This window comes from Oncorhynchus nerka, linkage group LG6 (assembly GCF_034236695.1).
Source record: "Oncorhynchus nerka isolate Pitt River linkage group LG6, Oner_Uvic_2.0, whole genome shotgun sequence".
NCBI lineage: Eukaryota > Metazoa > Chordata > Actinopteri > Salmoniformes > Salmonidae > Oncorhynchus > Oncorhynchus nerka.
The window spans coordinates 63,410,662-63,436,480 of NC_088401.1; the positions used below are offsets into that span (position 1 = coordinate 63,410,662).

General features: G+C 42.3%; 1 protein-coding gene across 4 annotated transcripts in view; it reads left to right on the plus strand.

Annotated features, from left to right (window-relative positions):
• Positions 1-25,819, plus strand: part of LOC115130826 (LIM domain-binding protein 2-like) — a 118,102-nt gene that overhangs the window by 46,062 nt on the left and 46,221 nt on the right. For all 4 annotated transcript variants that reach the window (XM_029662315.2, XM_029662316.2, XM_065019782.1 and 1 more), the window contains exon 3: positions 23,097-23,269. In XM_029662315.2, coding sequence (XP_029518175.1) covers positions 23,097-23,269 — 173 coding nt within the window. The remainder of the gene's footprint in view (positions 1-23,096; positions 23,270-25,819) is intronic.

Consider the following 25,819-nt stretch of genomic DNA (forward strand, 5'->3'; position numbering starts at 1 on the left):
GTACTTGACGTTACACCAACACAATATTTGACATTACACCAACACAATACTTGACATTACACCATCACAGTACTTGACGTTACACCAACACAATACTTGACATTACACCATCACAATACTTGACATTACACCATCACAGTACTTGACATTACACCATCACAGTACTTGACTTTACACCAACAGAATACATTACACCAACACAGTACTTGACATTACACCAACAGAATACATTATACCATCACAGTACTTGACATTACACCATCACAGTACTTGACATTACACCATCACAGTACTTGACATTACACCATCACAGTACTTGACATTACACCAACACAGTACTTGACATTACACCAACACAGTACTTGACATTACACCATCACAGTACTTGACATTACACCAACACAATACTTGACATTACACCATCACAGTACTTGACGTTACACCAACACAATACTTGACATTACACCATCACAATACTTGACATTACACCATCACAGTACTTGACATTACACCATCACAGTACTTGACATTACACCAACAGAATACATTACACCAACACAGTACTTGACATTACACCAACAGAATATATTATACCATCACAGTACTTGACATTACACCAACAGAATACATTACATCAACACAATACTTGACATTATACCATCACAGTACTTGACATTACACCATCACAGTACTTGACATTACACCATCACAGTACTTGACATTACACCATCACAGTACTTGACATTACATCATCACAGTACTTGACATTACACCAACACAGTACTTGACATTACACCAACACAGTACTTGACATTACACCAACACAGTACTTGACATTACACCATCACAGTACTTGACATTATTACATCATTACACAGTACTTGACATTACACCAACACAATATTTGACATTACACCAAACACACTTGACATTACTTGACATTACACCATCACACACACAATACCATTACACCATCACCTTGACACAGTACTTGACATTACACCATCACTTGACATTACACCATCACAGTATGACATTACATTTTTACACCAACACATGACATTACACCATCACAATACTTGACATTACACCAACAGAATACATTATTTTACATGACATTACACCATCACAGTACTTGACATTACACCAACAGAATACATTATTTTACACCAACACATGACATTACACCATCACAGTACTTGACATTACACCAACAGAATACATTATTTTACACCAACACATGACATTACACCATCACAGTACTTGACATTACACCAACAGAATACATTATTTTACACCAACACATGACATTACACCATCACAGTACTTGACATTACACCAACAGAATACATTATTTTACACCAACACATGACATTACACCATCACAGTACTTGACATTACACCAACAGAATACATTATTTTACACCAACACATGACATTACACCATCACAGTACTTGACATTACACCAACAGAATACATTATTTTACACCAACACAAGACATTACACCAACAGAATACATTATTTTACACCAACACAAGTGGACACATTTAAATAAACAGAATATCCAATACATACAAAAAGTCCAAATATACTAGATTCATTCAACCAGTTGTAAAAGGTCTTAAAACGTTTAACTTGTACCTGCTTCAGAAATGTGTTTGAGTAACGACTTGCTTTTGACACAAAAGTGTCACGAGACTTTTATCAAGACTGGTTCAATTTAGATTTTTTAAACATTTCATGTTGATACTCATTATTTAAAGACAGTTTTCAACGACACACAAATTCACAGATCTGTTGCATTTAGATCACACCATGTCCTATGGCATGGGTAGTTGCTAGTGGGTTTGGCACTATTGGTGTTTCTGCTCATCTGCCTAGGCTAGATAGGCTGCCTTTTGATATCGACAGCTCTTTGAATATCAGACGGGCATAGATATTGATATGTATGTTTGCTGTTGTTTTGAAATACATTGCGGTGTGTGTACAGTGTGTACAAAAAAACATGTACAGAGTGTGTGTGACTTAGCCGAGAGATGGAGGCGAGTGTGTGTGTGTGTGTGTGTGTGCGTGCGTGCGTGCGCTCTGCCTTTTTCTTTTCAAATGTAAATATTCAAAACCCCCACGGTGTTGAGACGGTAACCTGGTTCCCCCGGGAACGGACAGCTTAACGCCATGACGATGACTCACCGCCAGTCAGAAACATTCTCATTTCAAGTTCAGACTGACACACACACATATGGAACACAGTTACATTGATACGAATGCATGAAAAGCTGTCTCACACGCTATAAACAGATATGACATGAGATGTATTAAAAAGTAGCTGTCAGTCAAAAACTATGGCTTGAAAATAATGACACTGTCTTTGGTTTTCTAGTCCACCCCTGATATACAGTATTCAATTGCTTGGGACTACAGTGAAAGTATACACTAAACCAGTGCCTGTAGATCTGTAGCGTGTCTTCCGTAAAATATAATGTATTGGAATTGGGACAGTTTAACAGCATTACACTTAAATACTTGGTGTGTTTCATGACACACTGGCTGAACCATCATTCATGCAATGTCACGTTCGTCATATTGATGAGACCAAGGCGCAGCGTGATAAGCATACATTCTTTTAATGAAGGAAAAACACAAAACAAACAAAACAAAACGAATGTGAAGCTATATAACATGAGTGCTGACAGGCAACTACACATACACAATAACCCACAAAACCAAAATGGAAAATGGCAACCTAAATAGGAGCCCCAATCAGAGATAACGATAAACAGATGCTTCTGATTGGGAACCAATTCAGGCCACCATAGACCTACATTACCTAGACATACAAAACCCCCATAGATATACAAAAACCCAACATACCCACCCTCGTCACACACTGACCTGACCAAAATAATACATAAAACATAGACAACTAAGGTCGGGGCGTGACATGCAAGACTGCTATACACATTAAGCACTTGTCAAGTCTTACTAATGCATAATAGATGCTTTATAAATGTGTTGGTAAAGTGTAATTGATATGCAGTTCAACAAGTAGCTCCGAGGGTTGATGGCTGTCTATTGTTCCCATGTTGGACTACAATGCCCATAATTATCTGAACTGTACTGTATAATCGGCACCTACTTCCAACTCTATCCAATCTCAGCCTCAAGCACTCTCTCAAAACACAGAAATTGTCCGGACTACTGGTGGTTTACTGTTCTACCTGATAATTAAGTGCACACACCTGGTGTCCCAGGTCTAAATCAGTCCCTGATTAGTGGGGAACAATGAAAATAAGCAGTGCAACTGGCTTTGAGGTCCAGATTTGAGTTTGACGTCTTTAGCCTGTACTGTTTAAAATAAGGGTGCTTTGCACTGTTTCTCTTTCACCTTCTCTCTCCAAAATGCCTCTCTCTCTTCTCGCTTTCTCTGCCCATCCCCCACACATTTGTTTTTTTCTCTCCCCTCTCCTCACCCTCCCTCATTCTCATTCCAGCATCCATCCTGAAATAATATACTTTTTCATGCCTGGTCACTGTATCTCTGATGAACTGGTTTATATTGTTTTGCTTCGTGTTGTTTGCATAGATTGTCACACTTGTGATAGTGGACATTAATTACAGGTAAATACAGTAGTCATAACATGTTAATAAGAATCCTACAGTATGCAATTTGCTTGGATCGACAGTATCGTAGACATTAAGGGCTTTTGTGTGTTTAACACAATATCCCTTTTAGTAGTTTAGTAGATGTCTTGCTGTTTTCCATTTGTTGCCAATGCCTTAAAGTATTTTCATTAGGCAACAATGCTTCCAGAATTGGTGCTCCCTTCCCATGACCTAAATATCCCCCAATTTCTCTTAGACTCTTGCAATATATAAGAAATGTTATGAAAGTTCCACAACATGATGTAATCTCACTGCAATCGGTACACTTTAAAAACCGATTTCACAGCGTATCTCAGTGAAACCTTAGCATAAGCAGTTCAAAGAAGGAAAATGTGTGAAAAAATAATGAGAAATGAATAAAATATCATCATCTGACTTTACGGTGGCTCGTTACTATGCATAGGATCACACATTATTAGCAAAACTAGAATAACCTTCATTTAGCTGTTATAATGGGTCATAATTAGTGATGGGGGAAATATCTATACAGTCACATATCGAGATATTATTTTTTACGATATATCGTATTGTATCATTTTGACAATTTCGCAATATTATTTTTGCGCTAGTTGGCTGTACCAAAACTCCAGTATTTTTCCTTCATAGCTTGTTCTCCATCTTCTTTTTAAATAGGGAGCCAATTTGTTTTCAGAACTTTTATTTCCATGAATGATGAAGACATGTTTTCTCATGTCTCTCTCTTGTCCCTCTGCAGCAGACCTATGGTGAGCAATAAAATCACAGTATTGCAATACACATAGAATCATGAGTATCACAACACATACAGTATCGTATTGGCACCGAAGTATTGTGATAATATTGTATTGTGCGGTCCCTGGCAATTCCCAGCCCTCATCATATTGTCATCATAACATGTCATTTGTAAAACATTTTTATTTAACCAGGCAAGTCACTTAAGAACAAATTCTTATTAATAATGACGGCCTAGGAAGAGTGGGTTAACTGCCTTGTTCAGGGACAGAACAACAGATCTTTACCTTGTCAGCGCGGGGATTCGATCTAGCAACCTTTCAGTTACTGGCCCACGCTCTAACCACTTGGCTACTTGCCACCCGCTAGGCTACCTGCCCGACATTACCATGTCATAATCATAAAAAGTCCTAGCCATGCTTTTACAGACAGCGAGAATAAGGCCTACATATAACTGTTATATAATGCATCATAATGACATCATCATGAATGGGGAATGATATGGTCTGATAAGTTTAGTCTTGTGATCAGACTCTCTCTGCATTGTATTGAATAAAAGAGTGATGAGCGAGAGAGAGAGAGGTATAGAATCCTCTGATGCCCCAGCGAAGGGGGAGGGATTGTATTATTAAACGTGTGTAGGGCTCGTGTTGTGGGGGGTTGACAGAATGGGGGGGTGATGTTGATCATGGGGGTGTTGAGAAATGAACAGGGGTTGGGGCTGTTGATGTTGATGTTGGTCTGCATGGGTGTCTGCTGATGTTAGGGGGTATCTGAGTGAGAGATGGACAGGGGGATTGGTGAGGGAGGGGAGGAGGGACGTTGGGCAGAGAGTGATTGACAGGTGGGCCGATGTGGCCTTGGCTCAGCTGCAGCTTGGAGGTGCCTACTCCGTTTGATTGACAGCCGTGCGGGCCTGGGAACCACGGCGACGACGGATTGGCTACAGAGGCAAAGCGAGGAAGAGAGTGAGAAAATGATAGTGGGTGAAAGAGAATGAGGTTGTGTGTGGTGAGGAGGTGTGTGTGTGGTGGGGAGGTGTGTGTGTGGTGGGGAGTGTGTGTGTGGTGGGAGTGTGTGTGTGTGTGTGGTGGGGAGATGTGTGTGGTGGGGAGGTGTGTGTGGTGGGGAGGTGTGTGGGTGGGGAGGTGTGTGTGTGGTGGGTGTGTGTGTGTGTGGTGGGGAGGTGTGTGTGTGTGGTGGAGAGGTGTGTTTGGGTGTGTGTGTGTGGAGGGGACTTGTGCTTGTGTGTCTGTGTGCATGAGAGAGGGAAATTAATAGTTTCAGTAGGAGTAAGGCAAAGGAGAGTAGAGAGAGAGAGAGAAAGAGAGACAGAGAGAGAGAAATAGGGAGTGAGAAAGGGAGAGAGAAAGACAGAGAGAGAGAGAGAGAGAGAGAGAGAGAGAGGGAGAAAACCACTATCAACTGCTTTGGCAGCAATATTCCACCCTGAACAGCCATGCCAATGAAACATATTTGAATTGATTTGAATTAAATTGAGAGAGATGTGTGGTGGTATGGCAGTGTATCATGCCTCACCATTTGTATTGGTGAGTAAGAGAAGATGTCTGTTAAACAAATTAGGAGTAGACAGTAGAAGTTCATACTCCAAACTGGTTCAGGCTCATTTGTATCCCTGTATTGGTTAAGATCTGGGTTTAGTAAACTGATCCTAGATCTGTGGTTAGGGGTCAAAATTTGTGTACTGCTTATACGTACAATAGACATATTTCACTTCAATGCAGAACTCAGACAATGATGCACACACCACTCAACACATAGCAGTAGACTGAGCTTCGGGAGTGGTCCTTTTCAGACAGGTAGTCATGATCAGATCAGGGTGGGAACCATTGAACACAGGGCAACGGGAAAAGGGGGAGACCTATCCGAGGACACCAGCTGTCATATAGGATGGGCAAGTCTCTTATCATCCTGCTTTCTCATCACTTTCCCCCATACAAAAACATACCTAACAAACCTGCTTCCCTTCCCAGTTGGAAAACAATAGCATTTGCAAACAGCAGGCCCCTCCCTTTCCTTGTTGTTCGCACTGCCTCTCAAAGCAACAGCAGGCCCCTCCCTCTCCTTGTCGTTCACACTGCCCGCTAAGCAACAGCAGGCCCCTCCCTCTCCTTGTCGTTCACACTGCCTGCTAAGCAACAGCAGGCCCTTCCCTCTCCTTGTCGTTCACACTGCCTGCTAAGCAACAGCAGCCCCTTCCCTCTCCTTGTCGTTCACACTGCCTGCTAAGCAACAGCAGGCCCCTCCCTCTCCTTGTCGTTCACACTGCCTGCTAAGCAACAGCAGGCCCCTCCCTCTCCTTGTCGTTCACACTGCCTGCTAAGCAACAGCAGGCCCCTCCCTCTCCTTTTTTGTTTGCCGCTTTCTGAGCTTCCTCCTTAGGCTTGGTTGCATCTGTGTGTGGTGGTAGGGAAGTGGTGTGTGTGTGTGTGTGTGTGGTGGTAGGGAAGTGGTGTGTGTGTGTGTGGTGGTAGGGAAGTGGTGTGTGTGTGTGTGTGTGTGTGTGTGCGCTTGCTTGCTTGCTCACAAATGTTAGAATGATGGCAATAGTCAATGGTTTGATATATTGAATACACATTATTAGATTTGTATTGGCTAGTAACTCAAATGCAATGCTATGTCAACATCATTGTCATGGTAAAGACAGTGCCTTCATACCCTCACATCATAGTTTATTTGAAACATTACGTGTATGACACATTTTTATCATTATTATTTTTAGGGATGCACCGATATAACATTTTTGACTGATACCGATATTCAATATTTTCTTTGCCAAAAAAATCCCAATACTGATAAACGATATTAACATTTTTTGCAGCTTTTTAAGCATTCTAGTACAGTTAAATAGTTAACACACACACACACTGACCAAAAAGTTATTTTGTTGGCATTTATGTATGTCTCCATTACTAGTAGAACATAATTAGAACCTTTTTCTTTCACTTACTTGCTGTGCTGTTTCATTGTTCATTTATTCAGCCTCAACCAGGATTTCATCATACTTGTCAAGCAGTGAAGTTTTAGCTCTTTCGGTCTGTGGCCTCCCTTCCTCGGTGCGCACTGTCACTGTGTCCGTTTCCACCTTGTCCAGCTGTGTCTGTAACATTTCATGTAAACCCTGTTTCTTGTCTGCATCGAAGTAGCGGTCCTTGTACCTAGCATCGTGCATGTTGGCGACACAGTAAAGGCTCAGAGAGAACGCCACCAAATCGCTTGTTTACAGTCTCTAGTAGAGCACTTTTCCAAGTTAACCCGACGGTCTGTGTTGGCATTTTTCTTGAGCAGGCATTTCAATGCCATGACAGAGGGGTATCACGTCTGCTGCAGACGCAGTTGATGAGCTTATTTCTCTAGTCAGTTGTTCGAATGGAGCTAGCTAGTGTGTTCATGTTTACAAGTTTCAAAATATGTTCTCAAATGCCATTGAAATGGCAGCAGCGGTATGAGAACCAGCACATTCTTGAGCATGCAATACGGCTTTCCTCAGTACAAAATCCTCAGCGACCCACTGTGTTGTCAGACCCATAATGCTTATGGGGCTGACATCGCTGGTCCAAATGTCAGTCGTGAAGCTAATAGCAGTGACGCCCATAGCAAGTAGCTTATGGATGCTGTGTAACTCTGGTAGGGCAACATCTGAAAAATAGCGATGCTTGGTAGTGTGTACCGGTGCTCGACCAGTCGCCAAAGCCAACATCATCCACGACAGAGAACGGTTGATTGTCAAGGTCAATGAATTCCATTATCTTGGCTTTATTGGATTTCGCCTTTCAGTTGTCTCGTTGAAATGTTCTTACTCTTTCAAATGACTGCTGGACTTGTTGACTGCTTGATTGTTCCACACAGCAGACATTGTGGGCCAGGTTAGGAATGCTGTGTGGCACGTGTAGTGCTATATTTATCATGGCATCATTATGTCATCTACCTACCTTATATAGGTATGCACGTCAGCTTTGACATTGGTTTTGCACATCAGCTTTAAGCTAGACATCAGGCAGATGCCGATGTGGGCATTTTTAGCTAATATCGTCCGATTATGATATGCTTACCAATATATCGTGCATCCCTAATTATTTTTTTTACAAAATTACCCCCTTTTCCTCCCCAATTTTGTCATATCCAATTGGTAGTTACAGTCTTGTCCCAACTCCCGTACGGACTTGGCAGAGGGTGAAGGTCGAGAGCCGCGTGTCCTCCGAAACACAACCCAACCAAGTCGCGCTGCTTCTTGACACAATGCCCACTTAACTCAGAAGCCAGCCACACCAATGTGTCGGAGGAAAGACCGTACACCTAGCGTCCGTGTCAGCGTGCATCCACCCGGCCCGCCACAGGAGTAGCTAAAGCGCGATGGGACGAGGACATCTCGGCTGGACAAACCCTCCACTAACCCGGATAACGCTGGGCCAATTGTTTGTCGCCCCACGGCTCTCCCGGTCGCGGGACAGCGACACAGCCTTTAATCTGCGACATAGCTTTAATCGAACCAGGATCTGTAGTAACGCAGCTAGCACTGTGATGCAGTGCCGTAGACCGCTGCGCCACTCCGGAGGCCCGTGTGTTTGACATCTTTATTGCATAATTACGGTAAATAAGGTATATCAAAAGTAATGTCTTGTTCATAAATCACATTATTATACATCTTGTTTGTTTTCTTGCGTGTAGTGAAATCAGGTTGCAAGTGAAACGACAAAAAAAATGAAGAGTGACATGCACTTTTAAACTCTGAACATTGCAGAGAAGTCAACAAGCCGCAAATTTGAGAGAGTCTTCAGTATTCTGAATAATGAAACAGATTGTCATCTCCACACGGGAGAGCAGAAGAACTCAACCTGGGTTACATACAGAGAATAATCACACACACATTGGGACATGTATTCCCGAACACACACACACACACAAACACACACTGGCACGCACGCGGGCACACAAACACACACTGGCATGCACGCTCGCACACACACACAAACACACACTTACAACACCCACACACATACAAACACACACTCACATACAGAAATCCATACCTTCATATATAATCCATGTGGGTGTAGAAATATCAGCCAATACTAAAACAGCGCTGCATTAGACTCCTCTGCCCTGCTCTCTGCCTAACTTAATGTATTGCCTGTTTATGTGGCACTTTTTCAACTCACTCACTCACTCACTCACTCACTCACTCACTCACTCACTCACTCACTCACTCACTCACTCACATACACACTTTCCACCCATCTACCCTCAAACACACTCGCCCCCAACCCACACACACTCCCTTAGACTGGGTCCATTCAACTCCTGTTGTCTGTCTTTGACTGCAGGCCAAATCAATGGTAATGACCGGTACTCTGTTCTCTCGGCGTGGCCTCTGATAATTGAGGCTGGATCTGAAACATGCTCTGATAGCATCTCACCTGGTCCCGCTGGGCTGTCACGTTCGTAATAAGGATGGGACCAAGGTGCAGTGTGTGTTGAGTTCCACATCTTTATTACGGTGAAACTTTAAACAAAAACAATAAACCAATAACAAAACGTGAAAGTAGTGGTGCACAAACACAAAACAATATCACACAAACACAGGTGGGAAAAATGGCTACCTAAATATGATCCCCAATTAGAGGCAACGATTACCAGCTGCCTCTAATTGGGAACCATAGAAAACACCAACATAAAAATATTGAGCTAGAACATCCCCTAGTCACTCCCTGACCTCCTACACCATAGAGAACAAAGGGCTCTCTATGGTCAGGGTGTGACATGGGCTTTCATTCACCTACCTGGGGTGAATCACCACTGTCCTGAGAGTAACACCACAGGAATAACCACATAGCGGATGTCCTGAGAGTAACACCACAGGAATAACCACACAGGAGACATCCTGAGAGCAACATCATAGCAATAACCACACAGCAGATGTCCTGAGTGTAACACCACAGGAATAACCACTCAGGAGATGTCCTGAGATTAACCACACAGCAGATGTCCTGAGAGTAACACCACAGGAATAATCACAAATGAGATGTGGAGTAGTTTAAAACAAACACAGCTGGATTGCAAGATGCTTTTTGTGTGTACAAGCGATATTCACAATTTGTGTGTGTGTGCGTGTGTGTGTGTGTGTGTGTGTGTGTGTGTGTGTGTGTGTGCGCATGTGTGGCGTTAATTCACTCAGAAGGGTTCACCGAGACTCAGTGAATGTCGTTTGAATTGATCATGTAGCAGCAGAAAGGAGGAGGATGCATCTTTAAGGAAAGTGAATGAAGCTGACTGCTGTGATTAATGGAATATTTAGTAAATAACATCATCTTAAATGATTTCTATGAACTTTAGAATTTAGTGTCATTCACTAAAATTGGTACCTTTGCTCAACTCAGCTGGTCTTGTTCCAACCATATTCTTCCACCTTCATTGCTGCTATTGTGCTATAGTGGCACGTCATAGTTAGATTGACAAAATTAACTCTTATTTAAGAGCATTCATATGCATTTATATCTTCGCTCACATCTAAATCTCTGCTTTATTGAAAGCAAAGTATTTTGATGTAAAACCTTAATCCAGGTTTTTGACCAGGCTAGAGCAGACGAGTGTTGTGCTAGTGTTGGGGGTAGTCTATGTACTAAGGTGGTGGTGGTGGTGGTTTTAGCCCAAGGGGCTCCCGGAGCATGTTTTTGCCTCCCCACGGGCCTTGTTCTGGGGGGAGCAGAGAGAGAGGCCCGGCCTGGAGCAGCCCCTCCTGAATTATGGATGGAGGTGAAGAGGGGAAGAGGACTGGCCTCCAGGGGATGGGGGGATGTATACCCCCCTCCTCTTCCTCCTCCTCTTCTTCTTCCTTCTCCTCCTCCTTCTTCCCCCCACTCCCGTCGGCATTCAGGCGTGGCTGAAGGCTGCTGGATGAGGGTGACTGGAGCTGCTTCTCTCTCGCTTTCTTGCGTCTCTCTCTCTTACACACTCTCTCTCTTACACACTCTCTCTCTTACACACTCTCTCACTCTCTTTTGCTCTCTCTCTTTTATATTCTCTCTTACACTCACTCTCTCTCTCTTGCACAACCTTGCTTTCTCTCTCTCTCTCTCTCTCTCTCGATTCAATTCAATTCAAGGGGCTTTATTGGCATGGGAAACATATGTTAACATTGCCAAAGCAAGTGAAGTAGATAATATACAAAAGTGAAATAAACAATAAAATGAACAGCAAACATTACACTCACAGAAGTTCCAAAAGAATAAAGACATTACAAATGTCATATTATGTATATATACAGTGTTGTAACAATGTGCAAATGGTTAAAGTACAAAAGGGAAAATAAATAAGCATAAATATGGGTTGTATTTACAAAATACAATGTATTTTCTCTCTCCCTCTCTCGCTCTCTCTCTCTTGCACACACTTGCTCTCTCTCTCGCTCTCCCTCTCTCTCGCACACACTTTCTTTCTCTCTCTATATATATATCTGTCTCTTCCCACTCTATCTGTTTGTAGCTGAGAAAGTAAAATAATTGCTCTCTCCAACACTAAGGGTTGCATTCAATCAAAAGCAGAATCCAGGTGCTTATGGAGAGAGTCAAAAGAGAGAGGTCTTCCATGACTCTGGGAATGAATCTTTCATCAATATATTGTTGAGTTTATTTTTGCATCCATCAAGAAATGACGTTTTAGATAATGAAATGATTAGTTTGGCTCACAGCACAGGAGGCATGCCTCCACAGTAAACCTCACACGTAACAGCAAACAAACATATAACCGCCGTGGTTGAATAAACACATTATGAACACACAAATGCAATGGAAAGATTATTCAAAACATTTGAAGGTTTCAGCCCACTATTGAAGGCTGTGTTGTTTGGTGATGCAACATTTTAAAGCTGCAGTGAAGCAGAATTTAAATCATGAGTGTTTTGATACTCTTTGGGTTTTAAGTAGAAAAATGACACAGAACACAAGGCATACTTACCTTTTTGCGTTGCATTAAGGGGAATTGTCATGATCCTTGTCAGATGTGTTGCACTCATCCTCCACTTTTCATCTGGACGGAAAGGGGTTTCACAGAGTTGTATTGTCAAATACTTTATATAGGAAAAGTAACTTGCTTTTTAACCTCCAATAAATAGCAGACATTTCTTAGCAACATCTCATCCTCTTTCCTACTTTGGCCTGGGTAGGTTTGCCCAAATTATTTATTTATTTTTGTCCATGTCTAAATACACAATTTGAGGGAAGGAAAAGGGCAAACCACTATAACTCAGCCCTGAATATAGTATTCAAGTTTAAACCCACTATAACTCAGCCCTGAATATAGTATTCAAGTTTAAACTCACTATAACTCAGCCCTGAATATAGTATTCAAGTTTAAACCCACTATAACTCAGCCCTGAATATTCAAGTTTAAAGAATACAGTTAGATGGCTCTGCGGTTACCTCTCTTTAAAATGTACAAAACTTTTTAATGATGCTCCTTCGCTAATGTGTTTTGACAATTGTGTTAGGATCTTAATGAATTCACTAATTATAATCTGAGTGGCTTTAGGAGAAGTGTTTGCCACACAAAGAAACAGACCTAGAGTGGTACTATTCAAATCCCCAAACATACAGAGATATGAAAAAGGAGAGAGAGAGCATAGAGGGAGAGAGAGCAGAGAGAAAGAGAGAGAGCAGAGAGAGTATGGAGATAAAGAGAGGAGAAAGAGAGACAGAGAGAGAGCAGAGAGAGTATGGAGATAAAGAGAGAAAGAGAGAGAGCAGAGGGGGGGGGAACTGGAGAGATCAGAAAGAGAGAGCAGAGAAAGAGAGAGCAGAAAGAGAGAGCAGAGAGAAAGAGAGTGACAGAGAGAGCGGGCAGAAAGAAAGAGCAGAGAGAAAGAGAGAGTAGAGAGAAAGAGAGAGAGACAGAGAGAGAGAGCACAGAGAGTGAGCACAGAGAGAGGTAGAGCACAGAGAGAGATTGAATTAAAGTTTTATGACTGGTGAATCTTTAATGTTCTGGGAAGTGATTCCCACATTCTAGCTGTGTGTGTGTGTGTGTGTGTGTGTGTGTGTGTGTGTGTGTGTGTGTGTGTGTGTGTGTGTGTGTGTGTTGGTGCATACAGTATGTGTGAGCATGGCTGCTCGCATATAGTCTGTGTGTCGTTAACCCATTCCTCTCTGAACTCCATCTATACTGACAAGAGCTTAACTACTAACAAGATTATATACCATTACGTTGAACAAAAATATAAACTCAGCATGCAACAATTTCAAAGATGTTACTGAGTTACAGTTCATATAAGGAAATCAGTCAATTGAAATAAATGCATTAGGCCCTAATCTATGGATTTTACATGACTGGGAATACAGATATGTTTCTGTTGGTCACAGATACCTTTTTAAAAAAGTAGGGCGTAGATCAGAAAACCAGTCAGTATCTGGTTTGACCAACACTGTGACACATCTTCGCGTAGAGTTGATGCGGCTGTTTATTGTGGCCTGTGGAATGTTGTCCCACTCCTCTTCAATGGCTGTGCAAAGTTGCTGGATATTGGTGGGAACTAGGACACACTGTCATACAAGTTGATCCAGAGCATCCCAAACATGCACAATGGGTGACATGTCTGGTGAGTATGCAGGCCATGGAAGAACTGGGACATTTCCAGCTTCCAGGAATTGTGTACAGACATGGGGCCGTGCATTATCATGCTGAAACATTAGGTGATGGCAGCAGATGAATGGCACGACAATGGCATCAGGATCCCATCATGGTATCTCTGTGCATTCAAATTGCCATCGATAAAATGCAATTGTGTTCGTTGTCCGTAGCTTATGCCTGCCCATACCATAACCCCACCACCACCATTGGGCACTCTGTTCACAACGTTGAAATTAACATTAAATTCTCTGGCAACAGCCCTGGTGGACATTCCTGCAGTCAGCATGCCAAGAGCACACTCCCTCAAAACTGGAAACATCTGTGGCATTGTGTTGTGTGACAAAACTGCACATTTTAGAATGGCCTTTTATTGTCTCCAGCACAAGGTGCACATGTGTAATGATCATGCTGTTTAATCAGCTTCTTGACTTGCCATACCTATCAGGTGAAAGGATTATCTTGGCAGGTAAAGAAGAAATGCTCACTAACAGCGATGTAAACAGATTTGTGTACGCAAAATGTGAGAGAAATAAGCTTTTTTGTGACAAATGGTATTGTAAACATAATACATTCATACAAATGATGAACTGATGTTGATTATGTTTATTCAATTGATCAAAGTCAATTTTTTGCCACATGGTGTTTGTTCCTTCCTTCCATGGACCTTAACCTTTGACCCAGCAGTGACAGCAGTGACAGGTTATATTGGCGATTACACTCCGACATCCGTTGCATAATCTCAAGGATTATTGCTGCTGGAGCCAGATACAGTCAGGCAAGACAAAGGTCGATAGCAAGACCAGTTTGTTTGTTTTGTTAAGTAGGCAAGCACCGATCTCATCAATCATTGATTACAAACTCAGGAAATATGAATACATGTTTTTTCTTGTGTGTGTTGATACCTTTTGTTGTTTTGGTGGCCTTGTCGATATGCTGTAACTTTGAACTTTTATACAGATACAGATGGATCTACATTTGATCACCGTGTTACAGGGAGAACTTTCCTGCAGTGCAGGACATTTAAAAGTTGTAGTGTATTAGGTGTCAAAAGGCTTCAGACTTGATCTTCCCTTGCAAAGAATTGATCAACACCTACAAACATTTCCATTAATTATAATTCACATAATAATTCACATTTCCTGTTGCTGCAGGATTATTTTAAAGATCCTATATACAGTGGGGAGAACAAGTATTTGATACACTGCTGATTTTGCAGGTTTTCCTACTTACAAAGCATGTAGAGGTCTGTAATTTTTATCATAGGTACACTTCACTGTGAGAGACGGAATCTGAAACAAAACTCCAGAAAATTACATTGTATGATTTTTAAGTAATTAATTCGAATTTTATTGCATGACATAAGTATTTGATCACCTACCAACCAGTAAGAATTCTGGCTTTCACAGACCTGTTAGTTTTTCTTTAAGAATCCCTCCTGTTCTCCACTCATTACCTGTATTAACTGCACCTGTTTGAACTCGTTACCTGTATAAAAGACACCTGTCCACACACTCAATCAAACAGACTTCAACCTCTCCACAATGGCCAAGACCAGAGAGCTGTGTAAGGACATCAGGGATAAAATTGTAGACCTGCACAAGGCTGGGATGGGCTACAGGACAATAGGCAAGCAGCTTGGTGAGAAGGCAACAACTGTTGGCGCAATTATTAGTAAATGGAAGAAGTTCAAGATGACGGGCAATCACACTCGGTCTGGGGCTCCATGCAAGATCTCACCTCGTGGGGCATCAATGAGGTGAGGAAGGTGAGGGATCAGCCCAGAACTACATGGCAGGACCTGGTCAATGACCCGAAGAGAGCTGGGACAACAGTCTCAAAGAAAACCATTAGTAACACACTACGCCGTCATGGATTAAAATCCTGCAGCGCACGCAAGGTCCCCCTGCTCAAGCCAGTGCATGTCCAGGCCCATCTGAAATTTGCCAATGACCATCTGGATGATCCAGAGGAAGGATGGGAGAAGGTCATGTGGTCTGATGAGACAAAAATAGAGATTTTTGGTCTAAACTCCACCGTGTTTGGAGGAAGAAGAAGGATGAGTACATCCCCAAGAACACCGTCCCATTCGTGAAGCATGAAGGTGGAAACATCATTCTTTGGGGATGCTTTTCTGCAAAGGGGACAGGACGACTGCACCGTATTGAGGGGAGGATGATTGGGGCCATGTATCGCATGATCTTGGCCAACAACCTCCTTCCCTCAGTAAGAGCTTGAAGATGGGTCGTGGCTGGGTCTTCCAGCATGACAACGACCCGAAACACACAGCCAGGGCAACTAAGGAGTGGCTCCGTAAGAAGCCTCTCAAGGTCCTGGAGTGGCCTAGCCAGTCTCCAGACCTGAACCCAATAGAAAATCTTTGGAGGGAGCTGAAAGTCCGTATTGCCCAGCGACAGCCCCGAAACCTGAAGGATCTGGAGAAGGTCTGTATGGAGGAGTGGGCCAAAATCCCTGCTGCAGTGTGTGCAAACCTGGTCAAGAACTACAGGAAACGTATGATCTCTGTAATTGCAAACAAAGGTTTCTGTACCAAATATTAAGTTCTGCTTTTCTGATGTATCAAATACTTATGTCATGCAATAAAATGCAAGTTAATGACTTAAAAATCATACAATGTGATTTTCTGGAGTTTTGTTTTAGATTCCGTCTCTCACAGTTGAAGTGTACCTATGATAAAAATTACAGACCTCTACTTGCTTTGTAAGTAGGAAAACCTGCAAAATCGTCAGGTTATCGAATACTTGTTCTCCCCACTGTTTGTAACGTGCGCTCCATTGAATCAATGGATAACCTTTCAAGCACTTTTGATATTTATACTTTACGCCCACTTCAACTTGAAGTCATTTTAGTTACCCAAGCAATGCTTCCAACAATTCTAATAGCAATTGTACATGGTATATTCTAGAGTTTGTTAAGTGTCTACCATTTCTCCCTTCCTCCCTAATGCGTTCTTGTCTGCAGTGAGGAAAGCTGCATTTTATGCATAATCCCCCTTTGAGTATCTCTCCACTTTCACCTTTTTCCCTTTTTAATTTTCCCTGGCTCTGTGGGATACTCCTCCTATGACTTCTATCTCATCATCTTACTGTCCGTGCTGAGGCAGCTCATAGGAATGAGATGACCACAGGTGACAACACTGAAACTAAAGTTCAGTCAAGTTTATGATCATTTGTTGTATTTTATGTAAATGCTTACTAGGTGAAAAAGGCAACATGTTGGCTTAGTTACTATACTGTTAACTGTAAAACAATACAGTGGACTAGAATCTTTAATAATTGTTATTGGCAGACTCTATTGAGCTGTTGTGCCTCCTCCACAAGTCAACTGAATGGTTGACCCTTTCGGAAATAGGAGGTATTACATATCAGATTCAGCTGTGACTAACTGGACTCAATGACCAGATAGTCAACTGTATTATGGTTAGTGGTTGATTAATGGTTAATGGTCATTTTCTCTTAGGCCTTTATTCAACCAGGAGATCCCAATGATATAAAGGGAGACTGAAATCTAGGATATAGCATGCTCCCACTACAGTCCCTCTTTGCAGGGTTATATACAGTATGTGTTGCACAGTGGACTTCACCTTTCTCCTTTCTAGCAACTCCCATCCCGCTCACCACCTTAAGACCATCACCACCTTAAGACCATTCCTCTCACCACCTTCAGACCATTCCTCTCACCACCTTCAGACCATTCCTCTCACCACCTTAAGACCATTCCCTCTCACCACCTTCACCACCTTAAGACCATTCCTCTCACCACCTTAAGACCATTCCTCTCACCACCTTAAGACCATTCCTCTCACCACCTTAAGACCATTCCTCTCACCACCTTAAGACCACCACCTTAAGACCATTCACCACCTTAAGACCATTCCTCTCACCACCTTCAGACCATTCCTCTCACCACCATTTTCACCACCTTAAGACCATTCCTCTCACCACCTTAAGACCATCTTAATGCCATTCCTCCTCACCACCTTCAGACCATTCCTCTCACCTAACTCTCACCAAGACCATTCCTCACCACCTCAGACCACCTTCCGCAGACCATTCCCTCACCACCTCAGACCATTTTCAGACCATTCCTCTCACCACCTTTAGACCATCCCTCTCACCATTTTCAGCACATCCCTCTCACCATTTTCAGCACATCCCTCTCACCAGCATACAGTACACCCACAGACACACAGCACACACTCTCTCACCCAGAGACGCACATACACCCCCCTTCTAGTAGAAAGCCAGCCAACGGCCCCCTTCCAGACAACCCTCGTTCTGCTCCGAGCCCAAACTGTTTCTCTCACGTCTTGTTGGCTCAGGATCCTGGCAGCGGTCCTGGGGACTAACTCACGGGGGGAACAATCCCACAAAGTGGCATGAATTAATGTGTCTAATTAACATGCCGTTAATTATTTGTAAATTGCGTGTTTGGGTACACATTACTTGAGAGACATATGTTGCTCGTCATGTTCACCCAAACAAGCGGCAGCTAATCCTATCTCTCGTGTGCCCGCCTCTGAAGATGGGCCAATCAACTTGGTGAAAAAAAGAGAGATGAGAATAAGAGAGATCGAGAGAGCAAGAGCGATGAGAGATGAGCGAGAGAGAGATGAGCGAGAGAGAGATGAGCGAGAGAGAGAGAGAGAGAGAGAGAGAGAGAGAGAGAGAGAGAGAGAGAGAGAGAGAGAGACAAGACAGGGAAGGAAATGACAGAGACAGACAGACAGACAGACAGAGACAGAGAAAATCAATGAGTGTTTATTTGTGAGCTTGAGGTTTCCGTCACTGTAGTGGTGTTAATTGTAAGAGGTCATAATTTGAATAACCTTGAGGCTCGTAAAGACTCTCGCCATGTCCCTGATCCATTCATTTTGTATCGTACCAAAAAATAAATTTGCACACACCTATACCTTCTCTCTCTCACACACACACACACACACACACACACACACACACACACACTAGCTCTGTTACCATCCACAACTCCACCATACCCCAATATATTAGCTTCAGATTAGAGGTCGGCCGATTAATCGGAATGGCCGATTAATTAGGGCCGATTTCACGTTTTCATAACAATCGGATATCGGTATTTTTGGACAATTAAAATGATTGTTTTTTTGTTTACACCTTTATTTAATCTTTATTTAACTAGGCAAGTCAGTTAACACATTCTTATTTTCAATGACGGCCTAGGAATGGTAGGTTAACTGCCTCGTTCAGAGGCAGAACGACAGATTTTTACTTTGTCAGCTCGGGGATTCAATCTTGCAACCTTATAGTTAACTAGTCCAACGCTCTAACGACCTGCCTCTCATTGCACTCCACGAGGAGGCTGCCTGTTACGCGAATGCAGTAAGCCAAGGTAAGTTGCTAGCTAGCATTAAACTTATCTTATAAAAAACAATCAATCAATCAATCATAATCACTAGTTAACTACACATGGTTGATGATATTACTAGTTTATCTAGCGTGTCCTGCGTTGCATATAATCGATGTGGTGCGTATCGTTGCTCCAATGTGTACCTAACCATAAACATCAATGTCTTTCTTAAAATCAATAAACAGAAGTATATATTTTTAAACCTGCATATTTAGCTAAAATAAATCCAGGTTAGCAGGCAATATTAACCAGGTGAAATTGTGTCACTACTCTTGCGTTCATTGCACGCAGAGTCAGTGTATATGCAACAGTTTGGGTCGCCTAATTTGCCAGAATTTTACGTAATTATGACATAACATTGAAGGTTGTGCAATGTAACAGGAATATTTAGACTTATGGATGCCACCCGTTAGATAAAATACGGAACGGTTCCGTATTTCACTGAAAGAATAAACATCTTGTTTTCGAGATGATAGTTTCCGGATTCGACCATATTAATGACCTAAGGCTCGTATTTCTGTGTTATCATGTTATAACCAAGTCTATGATTTGATAGAGCAGTCTGACTGTGCGATGGTAGGCAGCAGCAGGCTCGTAAGCATTCATTCAAACAGCACTTTCGTGCGCTTGCCAGCAGCTGTTTATGACTTCAAGCCTATCAACTCCCGAGATTAGGCTGATGTAACCAATGTGAAATGGCTAGCTAGTTAGCGGGGTGCGCGCTAATAGCGTTTCAAATGTCTCTCGCTCTGAGACTTGGAGTGGTTGTTCCCCCGCGGCTTTTGTGGAACGATGGGTAACGCTGCTTCGAGGGTGGCTGTTGTCGTTGTGTTCCTGGTTCGAGCTCAGGTAGGAGCGAGGAGAGGGACGGAAGCTATACTATTACACTGGCAATACTAAAGTGCCTATAAGAACATCCAATAGTCAAAGGTTAATGAAATACAAATGGTATAGAGAGAACTAGTCCTATAATTCCTAGAATAACTACAACCTAAAACTTCTTACCTGGGACTATTGAAGACTCATGTTAAAAGGAACCATCAGCTTTCATATGTTCTCATGTTCTGAGCAAGGAACTTAAACGTTAGCTTTATTACATGGCACATATTGCACTTTTACTTTCTTCTCCAACACTTTGTTTTTGCATTATTTAAACCAAATTGAACATGGTTTATTATTTATTTGAGGCTAAATTGATTTTATTGATGTATTATATTAAGTTAAAATAAGTGTTAATTCAGTATTGTTGTAATTGTCATTATTACAAATAATGATTAATCGGTATCGGCTTTTTTTGGTCCTCCAGTAATCGGTATCGGTACCGGCGTTGAAAAATCATAATCGGTCGACCTCTACTTCAGATGCTTTGGATCTCTTTGCACTCCGCCTAAAAAAATATGAAGGGGAAACATTGGACTATGGAGCTTGAAATGGTAAACTGTTTACCACGCCTGCCATTACACGCTCTATCAGTGTGTCTTTGGTGGGGTGTGCAGTGTTATTTTGTGGGATATGTTTTGGTTGAGGCTCCTCATGCAAACCTTCTACTGAAGCCTCTGGGTAGGTAATGTGTGCTAGAAACATATCTGGGTATCTCTCTTTCCTACATCTCCCATCTCCTCTCATCTCCTCTCTCTCCCTCTCTCTCCCTTCTCCTCTCTCTCCCTCTACCTCTCTCTCCCTTCTCCTCTCTCTCCCACCTCCTTTTTCTCCCATCTCCTCTCATCTCCTCTCTCTCCCTCTCCATCCCTTCTCCTCTCTCTCCCACCTCCTTTCTCTCCCATCTCCTCTCTCTCCCACCTCCTTTCTCTCCCATCTCCTCTCTCTCCCTCTACCTCTCTCTCCCATCTCCTCTCTCTCCCTCTACCTCTCTCTCCCATCTCCTCTCTCTCCCTCTACCTCCTCTCTCACCCTCTACCTCTCTCTCCCATCTCCTCTCTCTCCCTCTACCTCTCTCCCACCAGTCTCTCCCTCTACCTCTCTCCCATCTCCCTCTCTCCCTCACCTCTCATCTCTCGCCCTACCTCTCTCACCCATCTCTTCTAGCTCCCTCTACCTCTCTCTCCCATCTCCTCTCTCTCCCTCTACCTCTCTCCCATCTCCTCTCTTCACCTGTTCCTCTCTCTCCCATTGCCTCTCTCTCCCTCTACCTCTCATTTACACACACAGCGACTTGGGGCTGCAGCTCCCTCCCTCCCTCCCTCCCTCCCTCCCTCCCTCCCTCCCTCTTCCAGCCACTGCTCACGCTCCTTCTTCCTCCCTCCTTTCCCTCTCTCCCTTCCTCCCTCCATCCTCCAGCCACGGCTCACACACTGCCAAACATTTTATATCTTTATTTAGTCATGCCCGGTATTATTGAATTTGAAAAAACACGCCAGTCACGGGTACTTCCTTTCCCTCTCTCCCGCTCCCTCTCTCTCTCTCTTTGTCTCTCTCTCTCTCTCTCTCTCTGCAGTGTCATAACCTCAGGAGCCTCAGCCACTACTGTCTTTGGGGGACATTTCTAAATGAAGTTTTATTTCCCTAGCTTTGCTCCCTCTGGGGAACAGAGTAACATAATTCCACACAACAGAGTGAAGATTTGACAGAGAGAAAATGCAGAGTATCACAAGCTTGTTTCACAGAGGGAGAGAGAGTAGGATGATAGATTTCCAACATGCCTGGCTTTTTTTGATTCAAAAGTAATTCAGATTCTTCTCTTTCTTAGTCTTTTTGGTCTTTTTTCTCTTTTCCAAAATGGCTGCTTTGGAACCCAAACCCAAATAAGAACTCATATTTTGCTATTCTCCTTTCCAACATGGCTGCTTCGAACATAAAAACAAACAAGTATTTACAGTATACTTTATTGTAGATACATTGTCTCCTTTCCTTGTTACATATTCACTTCTCAGACAAGCTGATAATGTGATGAAGAGATATAGTTTTGTGATATCGTGATGAAGAGATATCCTGTCTGTTTTGCATAGTCACAGTGTATCCTAAAGCATCGTCCTTTCATATCCTGCATTATATTCCTTTAAACAGAGAACTAGTTGACAGAGAACAGAGGGAAGAGAAGAAAGGAAGCCTGAGGGCAAAAGACACTGACATACTTCTTCCTCCTGTGCTCTCTCTCTCTCTTTCTCTTGTTTTTGTCAAACTCTAAATCCACGCCATTCCTGCGCTTTGAGTTCTTTTAGCATTCTCTAGTAAACATTTACAGCTTTCCTGTAGCTTTCTCACCAGACTGTCCAGGTTTTGATTGCTTGAAATCAATCCCTCACTAAATGGGCAAACAAGTAAAGGAACCTGTATTTTGCAAAACAAATGTTTTGTTACTGTGTGGACACTTCACAACTAGACAAAGGAAAGCAGATCAGTAATGACTAAAACCAGTTAGCATACATGGTGTAACACTGTCCATTCACCTATAGGTCTTTGTCAGGTACCTACACATTTTAATAGATCATGGTTATCCTACAAAAGCTAGTTTGTTAAAAACTCAAGTCTACAAACTTGTTCTCAACTAGCCTACCTGGTTAAATAAAGGTGAAAAAAAAAAAATCAATTACTTGATGAGCGAATTATGTATTTGTCCTCTTTTTCCCTCTTTTAAATTGGACAGACACTCACCCTTCACTACTTTAGTCTCATATTTCAACTATAAATAATACATTTCTTTTTTCTTTTTCTCAGCTATCGGACGAACGCTCATCCCGCGCTACTTCAGCACAGTGTTTGAGGGCGGAGTCACTGACCTGTACTACATCCTCAAACACTCCAAGGAGTCTTTCCACAACTCCTGCATCACTGTGGACTGTGATCAGTGCACCATGGTCACCCAGTATGGGAAACCAATGTTTACAAAGGTAAGGTCTGTAATCCTAACCCAGGGGCTGCCGCTGATTGGCTGAATACCCAGGGCGCGGGGTGGTTGGAGTTGTCAACAAAGCAGCAGGACAGAAATATGATGCCACGTTTTTGAACTACCGGTAGTTTCTTTGAGAAGATATATAAAGCGATCTGTGCATTTGAACAACAGTATAAATACACCTATTTCACTTTTGCAACCACTGCTGCACATGCTGCCACTGTTTTTAACAGATTAGATTATACTATTTAGAACAAGCAGCCAGCTCATGAACGAACGAGTTCACCAGGGAGAATGGTCGTCACTTGTTACCATATCTACAAAGTCATAAAGCCCACCTATTTCTACAATTTCTCTTCTTAAAAAGTGATTTTAAACATAACCTTAATCCTGACATTAACCAAACTGTTAACCTTTTGCCTAACCCTCACCTTAAATGTTGTTTTCATGACCTTTTACAATATAGATATTGACTTTGTGGAAACCCTGGGAACCAGGGAGAACGCAATAAGCATTCAGATACAATAAGTGAAAACACATGATTTAACTCGGGATAGCTAGCTAGGATAGTATCACAAAGCATGGTGTGCTAGCCAGTTAACTTTCATAACCTCATATTTCCGAGTTAGTCAGATATTAGTTTAGAAAGACTTGAAATTGGCATGGGAGCTAACTAGCTAGCAAGCTACCAGCTGTCAAAGGTAGATAACTGGTTAATTTGACCAAAGATTATTTCAAAATATGTCTCAATGTTTCTCAAAATAGCTGTAGCTGACTAATTATTTTGATCAACCTTTGTGATGCTGTTTTAGTCCACACAACATGTTGCCTTGTCACCTACAATAGAACATTATGAACAACATGGTGGTAAACCAAATTGGCCATGCTTTTTTGTCCTACCAGATACGCACTGAGAAGGTTCTAGCTTGTGTATCCCTCCCTCCTTCGACTCTTGTTGGTTGCAGTTGTCCGGTTTATCAGGTCCCAGGCTTCCATGGCTGTTATGATTATTTATTCACAAGTTAATTATAATTAGCTTTTTGCTTTAGCACCATCTGTACCTGATAGAGCAGATCTAGTCTCAAGTGCAGAAAAAAGCCGTCCGGCACGAGAGACTCATTGGGAGGAGACTAAAGCAGACCCAGAAGTTCTGACTGAGCAGACGCACATTTGAGTGCCTAAGGACGGTCCATTCACTTTGTACGGTTGTAATTTATGCTATGGTATGGTGCAATTTCATTGGGGCAGCTCCCCTCATAGCAAACAAGTCCAAGCAATGTTGGCATGGCATATGCACCCACGGAAGTGGAGCTGCTGCTGGCAGTCACTAAGGGGCAGAGTAGTAAGTAACTACAGCTTGTTTTGAACAATATATTTTTGAAACAGGAAAATGTACACATTTACCGCACTTTTATGAGAATTTAAACATAATCCATAATCCATGAATTATATAATATACAGTAAAAAGGTCAATAAAATACCAATTTAAAAATATATATTTTTAATTTCACCTTTATTTAACCAGGTAGGCTAGTTGAGAACAAGTTCTGATTTGCAATTGCGATCTGGCCAAGATAAAGCATAGCAGTGTGAACAGACAACAACACAGAGTTACACATGGAGTAAACAATAAACAATAAACAAGTCAATAACATAGTAGAAAAAAATAATCTATATACATTGTGTGCAAAAGGCATGAGGAGGTAGGCAATAAATAGGCCATAGGAGTGAATAATTACAATTTAGCAGATTAAAACTGGAGTGATAAATGATCAGATGAACATGTGCAGGTAGAGATACTGGTGTGCAAAAGAGCAGAAAAGTAAATAAAATAAAGACAGTATGGGGATGAGGTAGGTAAATTGGGTGGGCTATATACCGATGGACTATGTACAGCTGCAGCGATCGGTTAGCTGCTCAGATAGCAGATGTTTAAAGTTGGTGAGGGAGATAAAAGTCTCCAACTTCAGAGATTTTTGCAATTCGTTCCAGTCACTGGCAGCAGAGAACTGGAAGGAAAGGCGGCCAAATGAGGTTTTGGCTTTAGGGATGATCAGTGAGATACACCTGCTGGAGCGCGTGCTACGGCTGGGTGTTGCCATCGTGACCAGTGAACTGAGATAAGGCGGAGTTTTACCTAGCATAGACTTGTAGATGACCTGGAGCCAGTGGGTCTGGCGACGAACATGTAGCGAGGGCCAGCCGACTAGAGCATACAGGTCGCAGTGGTGGGTGGTATAAGGTGCTTTAGTAACAAAACGGATGTCACTGTGATAAACTGCATCCAGTTTGCTGAGTAGAGTATTGGAAGCTATTTTGTACATGACATCGCCGAAGTCGAGGATCGGTAGGATAGTCAATTTTACTCGGGTAAGTTTTGCGGCGTGAGTGAAGGAGGCTTTGTTGCGAAATAGAAAGCCGGCTCTAGATTTGATTTTGGATTGGAGATGTTTGATATGAGTCTGGAAGGAGAGTTTGCAGTCTAGCCAGGCACCTAGGTATTTATAGATGTCCACATATTCTAGGTCGGAACCATCCAGGGTGGTGA